The following is a 15,563-nucleotide window of genomic DNA, read 5'->3' on the forward strand; positions in this document are numbered from 1 at the left end:
TTCGTTAGTTATGGCTCATTACAAATTCCCTCTTGAAGAAATGTTTCTTAGTATGCGTCGCACGTTTGGGCGTACACGTTTCAGCCACCTCAGCCGACAAGAATTTATTGTCTTATCAACTGGTTTCCCCAGTTTTTTTTACCTCTAATATAAATATTGCTCGCTAGTAATGCTTTAAAAATGCCTACGATCAAACAATTGCAACCTACTCATGTCTAGCGCTACAACCTTTGTGCCAATACAGAGCGAAACGACACAAAATGTGAGATGGTATAGAAGATTTATAGCTCAGGTAGATGACTTTGGTTCCTTAGCTGGGAGGTTTAATCGTGAAGCTTTCACTGCTCTTCTCAAAAACATCAGGTGGAGTAGTGAGTGTTAATTTCTCACCGTTCAATTTATTAAGCTATTCTCCATCTCATCAGGGAGTTGATTGATGTTGTTCAGAAGAACAATAAAAGCTTCATAATTAAACCACCCAGCTCAGAGAACGAAACCCTACCACAAAGTTACAATGTATTCATTCTTTGGTTGAAGTATAAGCATTTCGCATGCACTATAGGAATTACTAGTAAGCAATAGCTAAACGAGATTTGGGTGTCCTGTATCACTGTTATGTTAACCACTAACACTGAACCCTTGAACCAGCGATAAATCTGTCCTAGGAGATAAAACGTCTCCCAAAATAATCTGTATTCGGGTTTAAACTATATATTTCCGAATATGAGAACTGATGATGCTATCTGGCTGTTCAACCCAAAGACAAAGCCGGTATTCCGACAGTATATCAGTGCCGTTTGAATGTTAGTTTTCACCGAAGACTTAGCAGATGAAACGCATGGAAATCACGTAACATATTCAGTGGGTGCATTAGAATAATATGAAGAAATACGACAAAACTTGCAACTTTATTAAATAAGTAGTTTCATAACGAGTTAATCAAGAAGTTTACACATGAATAATCATTATTAGTTCGAGCTTAGTCAAGGGGAATGTAGCTTGACCATATATTCAGAAACGACAGAAGGGAAACTAATCCGGAGTATGTTCAATATAAAATTAAACATTGCTTTATGTATATACAGATTGTAGGGTTAAGGAAGTATACAGTAATTCTGACAAACAAAATAAACATCGTAAATATGCATACATAATTGTTATAAGAAATACTGATATTGAATCCCGATTAAAGTACGACCAATAAAATAAATAAGTTAGAATTCCTCTAGTCATCTAATTCATGCAGTTGGAACCGTTCTTCATCATACAAACGAGCTTGGACAACACGGCCAGCGAAATAGCGTTGATTTAGGGCACAGCAAGCAGCTTTAGCGTCATCTGATCGGTCAAACTGAATAAAGATACGAACATCCTGACTTGTCATTATATGAATCAAAACACGTAGGACAGAACCGTAATTTCCACACTCCTCCATTACTTCCTCTTGAAGTTCGTCGTCCACTTCATTAACGCCTACCATATTCTCAAGCAATAAAACCCTAAAAGTGACAGTAAGCGAACAAGTAATAAGATAAAAAGTAGTTAGACCACTGAGTATAAAAGTATACTGAGCGAGAAGAGTACTATTATGAATCCACTTAAATAAATGAAATTAAATAACTTTTAAATGTAAAGAATACAAAATGTCTCAAACACAATTTAGAAAAATGGAAATATTTACGACAATTCATTTATTGCTTTTTGGTTATGAAAGTAGCGGACAGGTGTAGACTGCAAATATTTGGACATTAATATCTTCAAGTTGTTATTTACGTGCGACAATGCTGATTTTATGCGTAGTGTGATAAGTAGAGTCGGTTAATAAAAATATAGACCTCAGTTTTAGATGTTTAAGGGTTTATTTAGCCACATCTGACCCTGACATGCTATGTTTGACGGGGTAGAAAATTTCTACGGAAATGCTAGAAGCATCCAGACCAAGATACAGCGCCAGCCTATGAAGCCACTGTCTGTCCGAACCACATTGAAGTTCAGATTTTATGATTTTGAATTTCGAGGTAATCGTAATCTATAATTGTCAACACACTTAATGTAACTTAAGTCAACGAAAGACTTCTACCACTAATGCGTTACGGTTAAACGAACTTCTTTTTTAACAGCTTACAGAAAAGTCGATAAGTTGAGTGCAAATAGTAGAATGTTTACTCAAACAAAAAAGTAGCTAAGAGTGTTAACAAATTGAGCATAAATATTTAGATAAGTCTGAACCTATTTTGCTATAGCAATCTAAGCATATTCGATTTTATTCAATGCTCCAGAACTTTGCCGAAAATTTACAGCGGTAAAGTAGGCAAACAGCCACATTACTATGTTGAAGAATAAGCACACATTTTGGAGTTTGTGTTGAATTGCAGATCAGCTAATATGCTTATAAAATATGACTCAGTAACTGGATAAAAGTGATCCCTACCTAGACATACTAATAGTAAACACGTCTTGAGAGTCTTCGACATCGTTTAGGTGAGCGGTCACTTCAGTGTGCTCCCCGACCTGATCTTCAGTAGAAATTTCAGGAATTTCCTCTGAAGCAGTTGGGACAGGAATCGCCGAGTCGTCATCATCATCCCAGACAGATGCAGTTGTGACGGAAATGACATCTGAATAACACAGAAATCAATGAGTAAGATAAATTTAAGTTCACAAAAATAAATTACATTTCAATTTTATGACAGTAATATGCATAAAACTTCGAAATGATAAAAGCTGAATTAGTCACAGAAATCGAGACGGAGTTACAAAAACAATCCCGTTGATTGATAAGTTCTACAGTTGCCTCAAGCAGGTTCAGGTCTAGACACGATGCAATAAGTGATACTAAGAAGCTATATAAGATACGTCATTTATACTTGATTTCCCAGATCTGTTACACAAAAACATTGTTACGAAGAGTTATATAGTACTTACTTAAATGCATTCAATACAAGATACCTACGAGAAGAGACAGATAAATCGAATCACAGAGACAATTTTTTAAATCGACCCAAGTAGAATCATCGGTTACTTACAAACTCATATGCACAAGTGTAACTGAGTCAATGTGGTCTGATGTATCTGTTGACTGTCTCTGTTGCATGTGACCCGCCAATTGAAGGACATTATTATCCTAATATATTAGTGACTCATAATTTTTATTCATTTCGATAAGACACTCAATGCTGGTCGGTTTTTTTGTGCGTCCCACCTAATGACTATAATTCCTTTGATTATTGTACTAATCTAATTGTTTTTACGCTTATAAACAGATAAAGTATAAAGCTAAGTTGTCCCTGTTTCGACTATGGCTTTTGCTATGAATTTGAAAAAAGGCTCTCGCCAATTGGTTGTGATTTTATGCCCGGCTTTTATCACGTGATTTATTTACCAATCGAAATACGACTTATCCAATCTTAGCAGTGAGCCAAACCAATGACGTTCGACCGGTTTGGGCAGCCTAGCGTCCTTATCGATCCTTCGTCCGCCTAGCCAGTCCAGTTGAGTCCAGAACACCAATAACAGCTCTACTATGTGAATCATTTATCTAAAACATATTAGGTTTGTATATATAATATTAGTCAATTAAAAGATCTCAGGAGTTATCCATAATTTAATCTTCACTAGAATATAACAGCTTTCACATATACTCTGGGGTCACCGGTATCGCGTTTACAGTTGTAGTAGAATATCTGTAGGACAAATTAAATCCTACTTCAGCTATCCCAGAAAAGAATGTTGGGTTTTCGGAGAGTAATAGGTACCAAGGCATGCTTGAGGTACTTATTTATTTAAACACATAAACATTGGTACAAGAAGGCACCAAATAGATATGCGCCACATAAATCATTCGATTTGGGCGAGGGATGGGATAGTGCTCGGGTGGCCAAACCGAAGCAGGTGGTTTTCTTAGGGGGCCACATCTCTTAAATATCACCACATTTCTTTTTCCTTTCGGGTTTTCTTTATCTTCTGTATTTTTGATTTAAAGTGTAATAAAAGCTGTAGAAAAATACACCATGTAATCCCTATTTTCTGTCTCCTTTATCGGTTGGATAATTTAGAATCTAATGATAGAAAAGTTTTTTGCTCTCAATGCGTAATAATTGTTAATTCAGTTCATTCTCGTGAAGTGATTGTCTAATCGGTCACCTTATTCATACCAATATTTTTTTATATCGTCGTAACAGCAGCAATATTTGTCATTCACAAGTAAGATATTAATCCCTCTTCATCATACTTGACAGAGGAGATAAGGAGAAATCATCGTGACTACATGAAGACACAAAAAGTCAAGTTACGGATATAAATAAAATGACACAATCGGGAGGCGAACGGAAGGAAGATAAGCAGCATTTTAAAGAAATAACCCAGTACGTCGACTGAATTGGTTTATTGACATACTCTGTTCAATAAACAGGTGAACTGGTTTACTGAGATTGTTAGCCGGGATCAATCAGTCACAATGTAGAACTTCGTACGTACGTACATCAGTTCGAGTTGCCATACCACATTAACACAGAGATGCAGTTGTCGATTCATATCCCATACTGATAGAGGTAGTAAGAGTATAAGCAGTAATCGGAAAGATTAGGGTTTGAAGATGTTATTCAAGGAGTACAATCCAGTGGAATAGATTTGAAAAGAGAAAAAAGATAGAGACATGAAGAATTCAGAAGATTAGGATTTGGGAGAACACAAAGAGTGGATGCACCTTCGCCATTGCAAACGATTTTGAGCCATGTCATTTAAGGTCTCTGAATTATCGATTGTTATCATCTCGCGAATCTCAACAAGGTAGTCTACACCTACCAACATTGCTCAGCCCACTTGTCAGTGACTTCATGGATTTGTGCCACGTTTTGGTCTGGTCGCCCCTAGCTTTCTTCCAATCTACTCCTACACCATAAAACATCGCTAATCAGGGCAGTCGGTGGTTGGGCATACGTAACACGTGTCCCAGACATCTCAACTAATGAAGTTTCACTATTTCATCAATCGATTTGCCATCCTTACCTAGTACCAGTTTTCTAACGACTGTATCACTTACTTCGAAGACACCTATGATCGAATACTAGTAGCCGACGAATATCCTCTACTCTTACCTGCCATGTTTCACTGCCATAAAGTAGGACGGAACGAACTGCTGCACAGTAAACCCGTCCTTTGGTTGCTAGACGGATATTTCGCCTACGCCATAAATGACTCAAGTTAGCGAAAGCTAGACGAGCCTTCTGTATCAGTGCTGATATTTCGTCACACACCAGACCACAAGGGCTGATGAGACTCCCAAGATAAGTGAAGCGGTCGACACGCTCAACTACTTCACTCCCTATCATTAGCTCGGGTGTAGATGCAACCCAATCCTGAAGTAACATTTTGTACCCCGAGTGAGAGAATCGCATCCCGAACATGCCTGCATTGTTGCTTATAGCGGTCGGAACACTTTGCACTTTGTTAGCGCCTTCACCAAATAGAACTATGTCATCGGCGTATTCTAAGTCAACATGTGAATCTCCCGGTTAAAGTTCAACCGCTCTACATTTAGGTGGGGAAAATGTTATTTCTAAAAGCACTTCCACGATAAAGTTAAACAAGAATGGCGAGAGTGGACAGCCCTGACGAACACCACTTGAGGTAATCAATTCTGACGACAATTCGCCATAAGCTCTAACTTGACCAGTTGTGTTCGAGTAGAGAGCCTTTATAAGGTTAATGTACTTCTTTGGTACTCCTTTCAGTGACAAACACTGTCATAGAACCTCACGATCAACAGAATCAAATGCCACCTTAAGGTCGAGAAATACTATGATTGTGGGACGTCTGAATGTGTGTCTGTGTTCTAGGACCTGACGTAGTGTGAACATACGGTCTATACAGAGACGTTCAGGTTGGAAATTAGGCTGGTTTTCTCTAGTTTGCTCTTCATGAGCTTTAGTTAGGCGTCGAAGTATTATTGAAGCTAATATTTTAGACACTATATTAGTCAAACTGATCCCTCGGTGATTGTCTCAAGAGGACTTTTGTCCTTTCTTATAGACTGGCACAATCAGTGATTGGAACCAATCAGATGAAATTACGTCCAGTTCCTAGATTCTCCCTAACACCTCAGTAAATTTCGCTGCTAGTACTGGACCGCCATCCTTAAAAATCTCAGGGGTAAACCTGTTATGGCCTGCTGCTCTCCCTCGCTTAAGATTTCCTATAGCTTTTTCAACCTCGTAAAGAGTTGGAGGACTTACCCTAACTTGCCATTCAGATCGACTAGGGATCGTGGGAAACCAAAGTGTGGCTGAAGGCCAGTTGAACTGATTCCTAAAGTGTTCTGCCCATCGATCCAATCTCCGGGATCGTGGCGACAGAGATGGTTGGTCAGGAAAACTTACGTTGGAAACATTAGGCATGTGTAATCATTTAGGCTTTCTGGTTGGTGGATTAACCTCCGTACCCATTAGACGTAGCTCCTCGCGATTGCATGTGTGGAAGATACCGGGATGAGGTGGAAACGACAAAACATGGGACGAGACAGAGCCTGATTTCTGAGGACTTGGGAGGATGCATCGAACAACAGGAAAGAACAGGAGACAAGTGTATTACAGTAAATGGAGAGTATTCTGAGAAGGGCATGACTGATGTACGCTGAATTTTGTAGAACAAATTTATCCATTACATCAGTTTGAGTACTCAGTGGATAGACCATGTATATCCCTTTGAAGCTTGTCAGCAGAATAGGATACTTGCAATTCTAACTATTATATCTTTTATGTTGCAGAAATAGAGCAAATCAAAATGTTTTCATACAACTGGTTAGTTAATTTTAAATTGGTTGGGACGAAAAAAGTTCTTTTAATGGATTGAAAGTTTCCTTTAATAAAGAATTACCTTCTATTTGCTTTTCTTCCGATGTTGACGTTACATTATCCCCTACAGAAGTAGGAATAAATACACCAGGAGGCGGGAGATTTTGTGCAGCTGCAGCAGGTCCAGAAAATCCAGTGGAGGTTGTGGGACGATTTGCCTGTTTAGATTCAAGAAGCGTAATCGAAAAATGATTGTGAAAACGGATTATTCAACCAAAGCTCAAAATCTAAAGTTATCTATGGGGTAGGCAGAAGCCTGACGAAGACAGTGAACTTTTGTCTTAGCATTTGAGTCCTTCGCCAAACATTTAGAATAAACAAAATTGTGCGTACAAATGAAACTTATTCAACCCCCTCTTCTATAATGGACTTAGCCACAAGTTTTTCGAAGTAATTATCCTCTCTCTATTTCCCTATAGACGTTTTATCTTTAGCTGACTTATTTCGTTTCTGTACTGTCTATGATTAATTTAAATAATACATTCATGACAATAGGGTTAGGATTCAAGGCAAAGTGTAATGGTGTTATTCTGTTATAAAAGTATAATCAGCAGTTTAATAATCTGTATGATGTAGCGGACTAGTCAGTCCAATCACTATCAATGTAGAAACTAACAGGAGTATCAGTCGAAGTCTGAGAGTCTTAACTTAATTAGTGACTGAATGACCTAAGAAACTAGTACCTTACAAACGCCTATTTTACCAAGAAAAGCGTGTTTGTTGGTCAATTGCATTATTTCTTAAAATCAGTTCATCTAAGGACTTTGATCAATTATTTGGTCTTGTGAGCAGTCATCAGATCAAATTTTATTATTTTCCACCAATTATTTATTACCATTCAAATAACTTAAACATGTTTATAATAAATCCAAAACCATTTTCTATAACGTCTTAGTTCGCTGTGATCAGAAAAATAAGAGCAACCCCCTCGAGCAGCTAAAAAATTTTCATGTTAACCAACTGGTTACAAATGTCCTAATACTCTATAACATATAAGCTTATAACGTCCATTAAAACTCTACTCAAAATGACATAACGAGAGTGAAATGGGACAGGTTCATGTGCTCAGCTTTGAACAATAACTTAAGTATGATGGTTGGTGACATTACTGAGCTTTTTATTTATTTATTTATTTTATTTAAACACATAAATATTGGTACAAAGGGACACCAGATATATATGCGCCACACAAATCTCATTCGATTTGTGTGAGGGCTGTGATACTGCCCAGGTGCCCAAACTGTAACATGTGGTTTTCTTAGGGGACCACACCCGGAGACTTCGACCTAAAGGTCTAGCCCACAAGGCAGTGGAGAAACGTTAGGAGATGCAGTCCCATGGTAGCCGGTGACCAATGATTGATTCATACGCCATTTGTTCCCTCAGGGTACTGGAGCCCATGTGCACCATTGGTTTGGAATCAGGGTTTTCCAACTCTCCTAGGTGGACTTTCCGTGTCCACCGACCTGGTTAAAGCTCCGGACATTCGCTTTTCGTCCTCTCACTTTCGTAAACAACACCCCGCCACAAAAAGGCAATGAGTAGGACTTCTCTGGCAGAGGCTACATACCCGTGGCCATGTTAGAGCATTTCAAGAGGGCGGGCGGACTCTTCTCACCCTTGGTCGTACCAGGGCATTTGGGGGCTTTACTGAGCTTCCCAAAACCGAAGTGAAGTATGACACAAACTCTGGACCTAGTTAGTCTTTAGCTAGTAGGTTGTGCTTGAACCATACTTGGGTTTTGGAAACTGGGCAATAACATTGGTCTTCACACCTAGTGTGACTGTAAACTGAGTACATAGATTTTCTCATGGTAGTTGAATTACACTGCAGTCGAGCCGGATCAACAGCAGGGTATTTAGAGATTAGAAAAATATATTGGCGAAACAATGCAATACTGACGACCTTAAGCGATCAGATTCAAGATATTGGGTATTAAGTATTAGAGCGAACGCCATTGCCGGTAACTTGCCGCTGAAAATCATGTTTTTGACTAGATTTTATATGAACAGGACTATGATTTTCTTGTGGAACAATGTGTTATGGTCGAGAATTAAAGTTCAAAAGTGTTGGGAGTTAGAGGTCCTATGTATTAGAATTGGAGAGTAGGGCTTAAAAGTGTAAAAGTTAGGAGTTAGTGTTAACGAATGTTAGATTTGGGATGTTGAGGTGCCACTAGTTTCAGTCCAGTTTACCAAAATCTAGCTATAAGTTTACTAATTTTGCTAACATTCCAAATCTTTTGTAATTTGATCATTTTTTCAAAACGATTGTTTTACAAAAATTGCATCCTGATTGGGTTGCTCTTAAAACCTTTCAAGGTTGTCAATATAGGACAGCTTTATCAACATATTTAATGTTCAGTCGACTAAGCATCCTTGGAAAATTGAATCACAACCACCCAAATGTCAACTGAAAAGGTTCAGTGAACAATGAAGAACACAGAGTACGAAAAAATTAGGTAATAGACTAGATAGATGAAAGATTTGTTACCGTGTCACTTAACTTTTATTAGTCAGTAGTGTCCACTTCAATGAAAGAGCGCGCGTGTTCGTTTTCGTTTAACAGCAAACCCACTAATTCGAACAATGTATTGGTAGAGTGATCGACAACCCACACAGACTTTCGATCACTTTCCCAAACCTCCATTCAGAGCATCGGAAAGCCAGATGAGTGATCACCAGGAATCACTTATTTAGACACAACTTACATGATTGTATGAGTAAAATACAGGACTACAAAGCATCACAAACAAGCTAGGACTTTTTTATGCATAACAGTTCGACAGATTTATGGTTGACTGGTTACAATTTCGAAATAGTATAAGACGGTAACCACTGACGAGTCAAACAACAGTTCATAATTAGGACGAGATAAAAATACCATGAAGAAACTGATTGGCACTCTTCAAAAATATACCACATCTACAGTCTAGCAGATGGAAAATCTCTGTTAAAGTATACGTGAATTGTGTAAGCAGATATGAAATTGAAAAGTAAAACCAGGGGTTATATCTAATCGAACAATTTTTTGTACGACAAACTCCGAGATTAAGAAGCGGATTTCTGGTTTCAGTTTGAGATGAAAATAAAATGATTTGCTAAAACTAAAAACCCTGAAAACAAACAACAGCATAAATTTACAAATGTTCATGTTTTCCATTACCAACTAACATGGATGGCATACTGCATAATAGCTTTTGTACATCATAACACGGGTTTGTGAGAAAATTATCATTGACCATATATTAGTTGGAAATGGTACAGATGCATTTCTTCAATCTGAAAGTAGTGGATATTTTGTTATTCTGTATTTTCCTATTGTTATGATTCCTCTCATTACGATCCAGCTACTTTTATTATTTATCATTCTTGGACACTATTTCACTCAGCCAGTTCTTAAATCAGAACATGGTTGAATAGGGACGTAATTATGTCCCAAAGAACAAGGTTGGATGGGAGTAGGAATCACAATAAGAAAAACATTAGCATATTTATAATCTTTACACAAGACCCTAGGGTCTTCTGCAAGTACCTTCTAGCTCTAATTTGTTAAAGCCAATCAGCGTGCTCCAACACAATCCTGCACGGGACATACTTTAATTCAATCTATATCCCGCTAACACTTATCTTTTACAATTATAATAATCATTATATTATCACGTATTTTACATCTATTGACTTCTTAGTATGTGGTTGTTTGTTCTCTTTTTGGTTGCTTACTTGATTTTGTCTTGCTTTGCTACAATATATTTAATACATTTAATAGCTACATTAGTGTGAAGCATATTATCTCGAACCAATTTCTGTCAGTGGGTGTCGCAAAAAATTTATATTGCTTTGTATCCATGTTCCTAAACGAATTAGTGGATCGATAATGAACAGAATACAGTAAATAATATGGATTCAAATGTCAAAAAGGATGATAATATATTAACTTACTCCATTAAGACTGTTCGAACTAATTTCCTCAGCGGACAGTGTCATAACTTTAGCGGAAATTGATGCGGCTGCAAACGCGACAGCCGAAGTAGATATTGGATTGGTGGAAATTGTATTTAAACTTTTGTTAGCATTAAGTTCGAACGGGAGAGGAACTCCTTTGGGAGTAAGTGCGCGTCCAACACGAAGTTGTTGTCCCGCCAAGTCGAAACAATTCATGCTTGAGACGGCCGCGATAGCAGCTTCTTCCGATTCGAAATCAATATAACCGAATCCCCGATGACGACCAGAACATTTAGGATCTGGATACAAGCTGATCGAATAGCGTAGGCAAGAAGTTGCGGAAAATTAACGTCACCAGAATTCTTAACCAGATGGTAGACAGCACCTAATGGCTTGACTATCATAAATTAAAACACGCAGTACGAAAAAGTGCTGGGTTGAAACGATTTTTTCTATTACAGTAAGATGTACACCATAAAGTGTAGGCATAGCTGCTTCAGACCTTATACATATATACACACTTCAGAACTACCTGGTGTTAGATATCTATTGGTTGAAATTTAACGTGAAAAACTCTGTTCGCGTTGTACTTAAGGACTTCAATAGCCACATTTGATGTTAAGAAATGCTACAATAAGTAGCAACACAACACTGGTCGACGTACAAATGGAGAAATACGTTTATTGAACAAGCAATCAACTAGCAAATATACCACGTCAAATCTGATAGTTATTACAGGATTCTGCAAGGTAAACAGAATGAGAAATTTGTTCACAAAACTTAGAAAGTGAGTTTGTTTGAACTATAGAAACTGATGGAAGGAGTTACATATATTGGATATGAACGGTGGAGTTTTGATCAAGTATTAAGGTATATCAGCATTAACAGGCAAACAAGTCACGCGGGGACTTGAACTAAAGTACACTAGTCAGACCTAGAGATAGATGTTTAAACAATTAACTACCTTAGCAGGATAATCATAGTATCGCGACAGCCAAATTCAATTGTACGGATGTACTCGAAAAGTAAGTAGCTGTGAATCCAAAATTCCAATTTAATTGAATCTAATCAACATTTGTCTTTTGAAGATTAAATAAAATTCAAGACTTAGATACTTAAGGTATATGTCAAACTTCACAATACTTATGGGAGTTTCACAGGGATGAGTCATTTCTTTAGGTAAACTAATTAGTATCCAGCCCAGTGGTGAAAGCAATTAGTTGATTAAAAATGGAGACTGAAACATGCAAACAGCTAGGATTAGCCCTGCGACTACGGAGTAGTTTGTTGAAGATTACTTTTTAATCAACTTGCGAATAAAATGTCTTGGTACCGAAATTAAACGCCTTTAGTTCACTAGTTCGAGGCTCTATCATTGGAACCAAAAAAACACTAATTTTTCAACAAGGTCTGAAATTGACTTCAAACAAGTTTTTCTTTACTCTTATGTTAACGAGAAGTATTCATTTAAATGTGTTACATCACACTACCTGCTCACTTAGGTTTTTCTAGTCCCAACACTGATCAGACAGAATGGGTGCCTGATTGATTGTCGGGGCAATCAAGGACATTATAAGATTTGGGAAGAACGCGTGCTGGTTCACGTTGCTAAATCTCAAATCGAAAGGAAATCAACTAAATAAGAAAGAGGTAAATATCAACATTAACATCAATGTAAAACTAATTAAAAATGGTTTTTGTATCGAACTGTTGCGAAATACATTACATTATTACAGTAAATCAAATGACAAATACACAAGGTGGTAAGTTAGTGCCTAGATTGATCACTTGATCATGGTTTACCTGCAGCTGTTTACTTTCCCAAATGCCTCGAATACAGTTTGAATATCAGACTCGGTTAACTCTGGATGAACTGAAGCAATGTATACACGAGGCTTAGTACTGACTTCTGCGCGTAGTTCGGCTTCTAAAGCAGCAGTTTGAGGAGCGTTGCTTGGTCGCCCGACCTGTGATTTATAAAAGAGTCAGTTGGGAAAAAAGCACATCTAAGTTACCAATGGTATGACTTGCTAAAATAAGTTAACGGAGAAAAGTGATAAAATATCTTATCTGGCTAGCCGAAATAATGAACAGAAGTGAACATTCCTGAATACATCGAAAACCCGAACAATATAAAATACAGAATTTTGGGTGGGGCTTTAATTTATGGACAGCCTTTAGGCGACGCTAAGGTGACCTTGAGGATGTCCACCTGTTAACTAAGACTGAATGAAGGTAATAAACCAGTGTAAGGAATTGGAATCATGATTTACAGTTGATGGTTAGGGCGAAGAACTGGATTCAGGGTTTTTATTGCGCATTTTGTACTAAATATTCCTTGACAAACAGGTATGAAATCGATCTACACCATTATGATAAACATATATTGGGAGAAAACGAAGTCGTCTTCTCCCAAAGCAGAAACTCAGCAAATCTAGTTTCGTGCGAAAGGAGACGTTTCAAAATACGACCACGAGATGGAAAAAGATACCATCGATGCCTACACAACACCTACCTTTAGGTTCCTGCCAGCTAGAGTGTATCCATTCATTTGATCTAATGCCAAAGAAGCAGCTTCTGGGACCTCGAACTCAACAAAAGCAAATCCCTTGTGTTTTTGTAGAACTGTATCCCAACTAAGAGCGACAGACTTGATCGGTCCGAAGGGTGAAAACGTTTTTCTGATTTCTTCCTCTCCTATTTCAAAACTGATTGACCCAACATATATTCGACTCAAAAGAATAAGTGCCTGGTTCCTTTTAATTGTATTCAAGTCCTTAAACATGAGGGGAATTTCGGCAGATAAATACCTGTTGGTGCAGCTGTGCTGCTTGTTTGCTGAGTGCATTCTGAATACTTTGCTCTAAAGCATACTTCTTTGCCCTTTCAATGGCGAAACGCTGATCATCCGTCAGAGTCAACAGTGTGAAAGGTTCTTGTTTAATATTAGTTCCAAAGTGAATAGAATCTCCCATTGGCATAAGACTAATTATACCACCAGACTTCCGTAACGCGGCCGCAACACTCAGATCTACGTTAATCATACCGACGAATGATAGTACGATACGCGCGCCTTTGAGCTAAAGGATTGAAAAAGTTGATAAGATGTGTCCTAACAGCTGTCCAATTAGCAATCTCGATAAATTATGACCTCAGATTACTTGTTACCGAAACAACGAAAATAATCTATTTTCTTGTTTTTTTCATTGATATTCAGCAATGAACTTTGTTTTGTATCACAATTTATATATCTTGGTATATAGAAAGGCTTCGGTCCTTAGAAGAACGGGCGGTATGTCAGACCCAATATCTAATATCTTAGAAACAAGCCTGTGTGAATCAAACGATTCCATTGTGCATAATTTTTGGTTTTACAGTACAATCCCAGGTCTTTAGTTTCTTTCCTTATCGGAAAATAAGTCCCAAAAATAAATGGTTCTGTATGTCTTCGACATTAATTCTGACCTCATTAGTTTTAGTGGACACGCCCAAGTTGGAGGTGATTGGTCGTGCAACCACACCAGATCTCGAGTGAGTGTGCCGTACTTTGCATCCTTTGCAACTAGCGGCCAGCTTAGACCAGACGTTTCTCGATACATCGATAGCTTTCCAAACATATCTTCGAGACTTTTCATTTATGACTTCTGACTTGGCTGTATTATCACACTTCGATTATAAAGGCGATACGTGTAAAGGAGTTATCAAACTCCGAATACCTGTGGGGTCTTCAGTCTTGTTTGGATATGCAGCTGTGGATAAATCTACACCCTAGCCAAAAGCTCTCGTTCACCCATCAGCACTAGATCATAAGTGGGTACTCTATGTTACTCATCCCCTTCAACAACTAGTCAGTTCTACTCATATGCTCCTCGACATATCAGCTATCTTATAAGTGTATCTTCGAACTCCTTTATCTCTGAAATCTAGTTTGAACGGGTTTGGGGTCTCCCTACTATGGATGTTTTACGGACATCAGCGCTGTCAAGACCTGAATATCTGTGAAATACTTAGATGGTTTAACGATTCGGCTGCACTTCCAGTGAAATTGACTGTTGATTAGAGGTTATCACTTTTTTTGATTATAAATTAACGAATTAGTCTTAGGTATGCGGGATTGCTAGGGTCAGAAACTTTTATACTATAGGACGGGAGATTGTTTAGTCACAATATAAAGTATTATGAGGTTGATGGTGAGGATGAGTAAAGGAATGGTTCATGCATATCATGTGAACGGGTAAAGATCTAAAGATAGCAGATAGACGAGGGTGATAGGGGTGAGGTTAACGGAGATGGTCTAGTAATGATAATGATAACAATAGTAGTTATGGTGTTAGTAATCGCAAGTTGCGAGATGTGTATCAGGTACAGCTACTTCAGGCGAGGGACGATAAGCCATGGATGAGTATGTGGTTGAAAAATTTTCTCTTACAGCTATCAATTGAGGAGGTTGTGGTCACTTTGGATGGTAGGGCATTTCAAGTGAGTACTAGCTGTTGGATGATCAGTTCATTGTGGTTTACCTCATGAGATGAAACGTTAAACATTGGGTAGGATACTTTTACTGAGATGGCCTGAATAGCTCGATATTTTTCATACCATTATCAGGTTAACTCACCTCTGAAGGTCAGCGGGAACAATAATAAATGATAAACCCGGTCTTCGCATGGTTTACGTCCTAATCTTGTGACCCATTTTGCTGCACTTCTATGTGCTTGCTCAGAGAAATCTACATTCGTTTATTGGAGGTGAGTGTAGTAGTACTACGGG

General features: G+C 38.0%; 1 protein-coding gene across 1 annotated transcript; it reads right to left on the minus strand.

Moving 5' to 3' along the window:
* Positions 1-888: 888 nt before the first annotated feature.
* On the minus strand, positions 889-13,840 carry Smp_129720 (fuse-binding protein-interacting repressor siahbp1, putative; the record flags this gene model as incomplete). The annotated part of the gene is made up of 7 exons (XM_018791581.1): positions 889-1,499; positions 2,432-2,618; positions 6,874-7,009; positions 10,794-11,106; positions 12,600-12,763; positions 13,312-13,572; positions 13,607-13,840. 7 exons carry the CDS (start codon positions 13,838-13,840, stop codon positions 1,226-1,228), a joined length of 1,569 nt encoding a protein of 522 aa, XP_018645289.1. The 3' UTR covers positions 889-1,225.
* Positions 13,841-15,563: the final 1,723 nt, after the last annotated feature.

This window comes from Schistosoma mansoni (assembly GCF_000237925.1).
Source record: "Schistosoma mansoni, WGS project CABG00000000 data, chromosome 2 unplaced supercontig 0120, strain Puerto Rico, whole genome shotgun sequence".
Classification (NCBI taxonomy): Eukaryota; Metazoa; Platyhelminthes; class Trematoda; order Strigeidida; family Schistosomatidae; genus Schistosoma; species Schistosoma mansoni.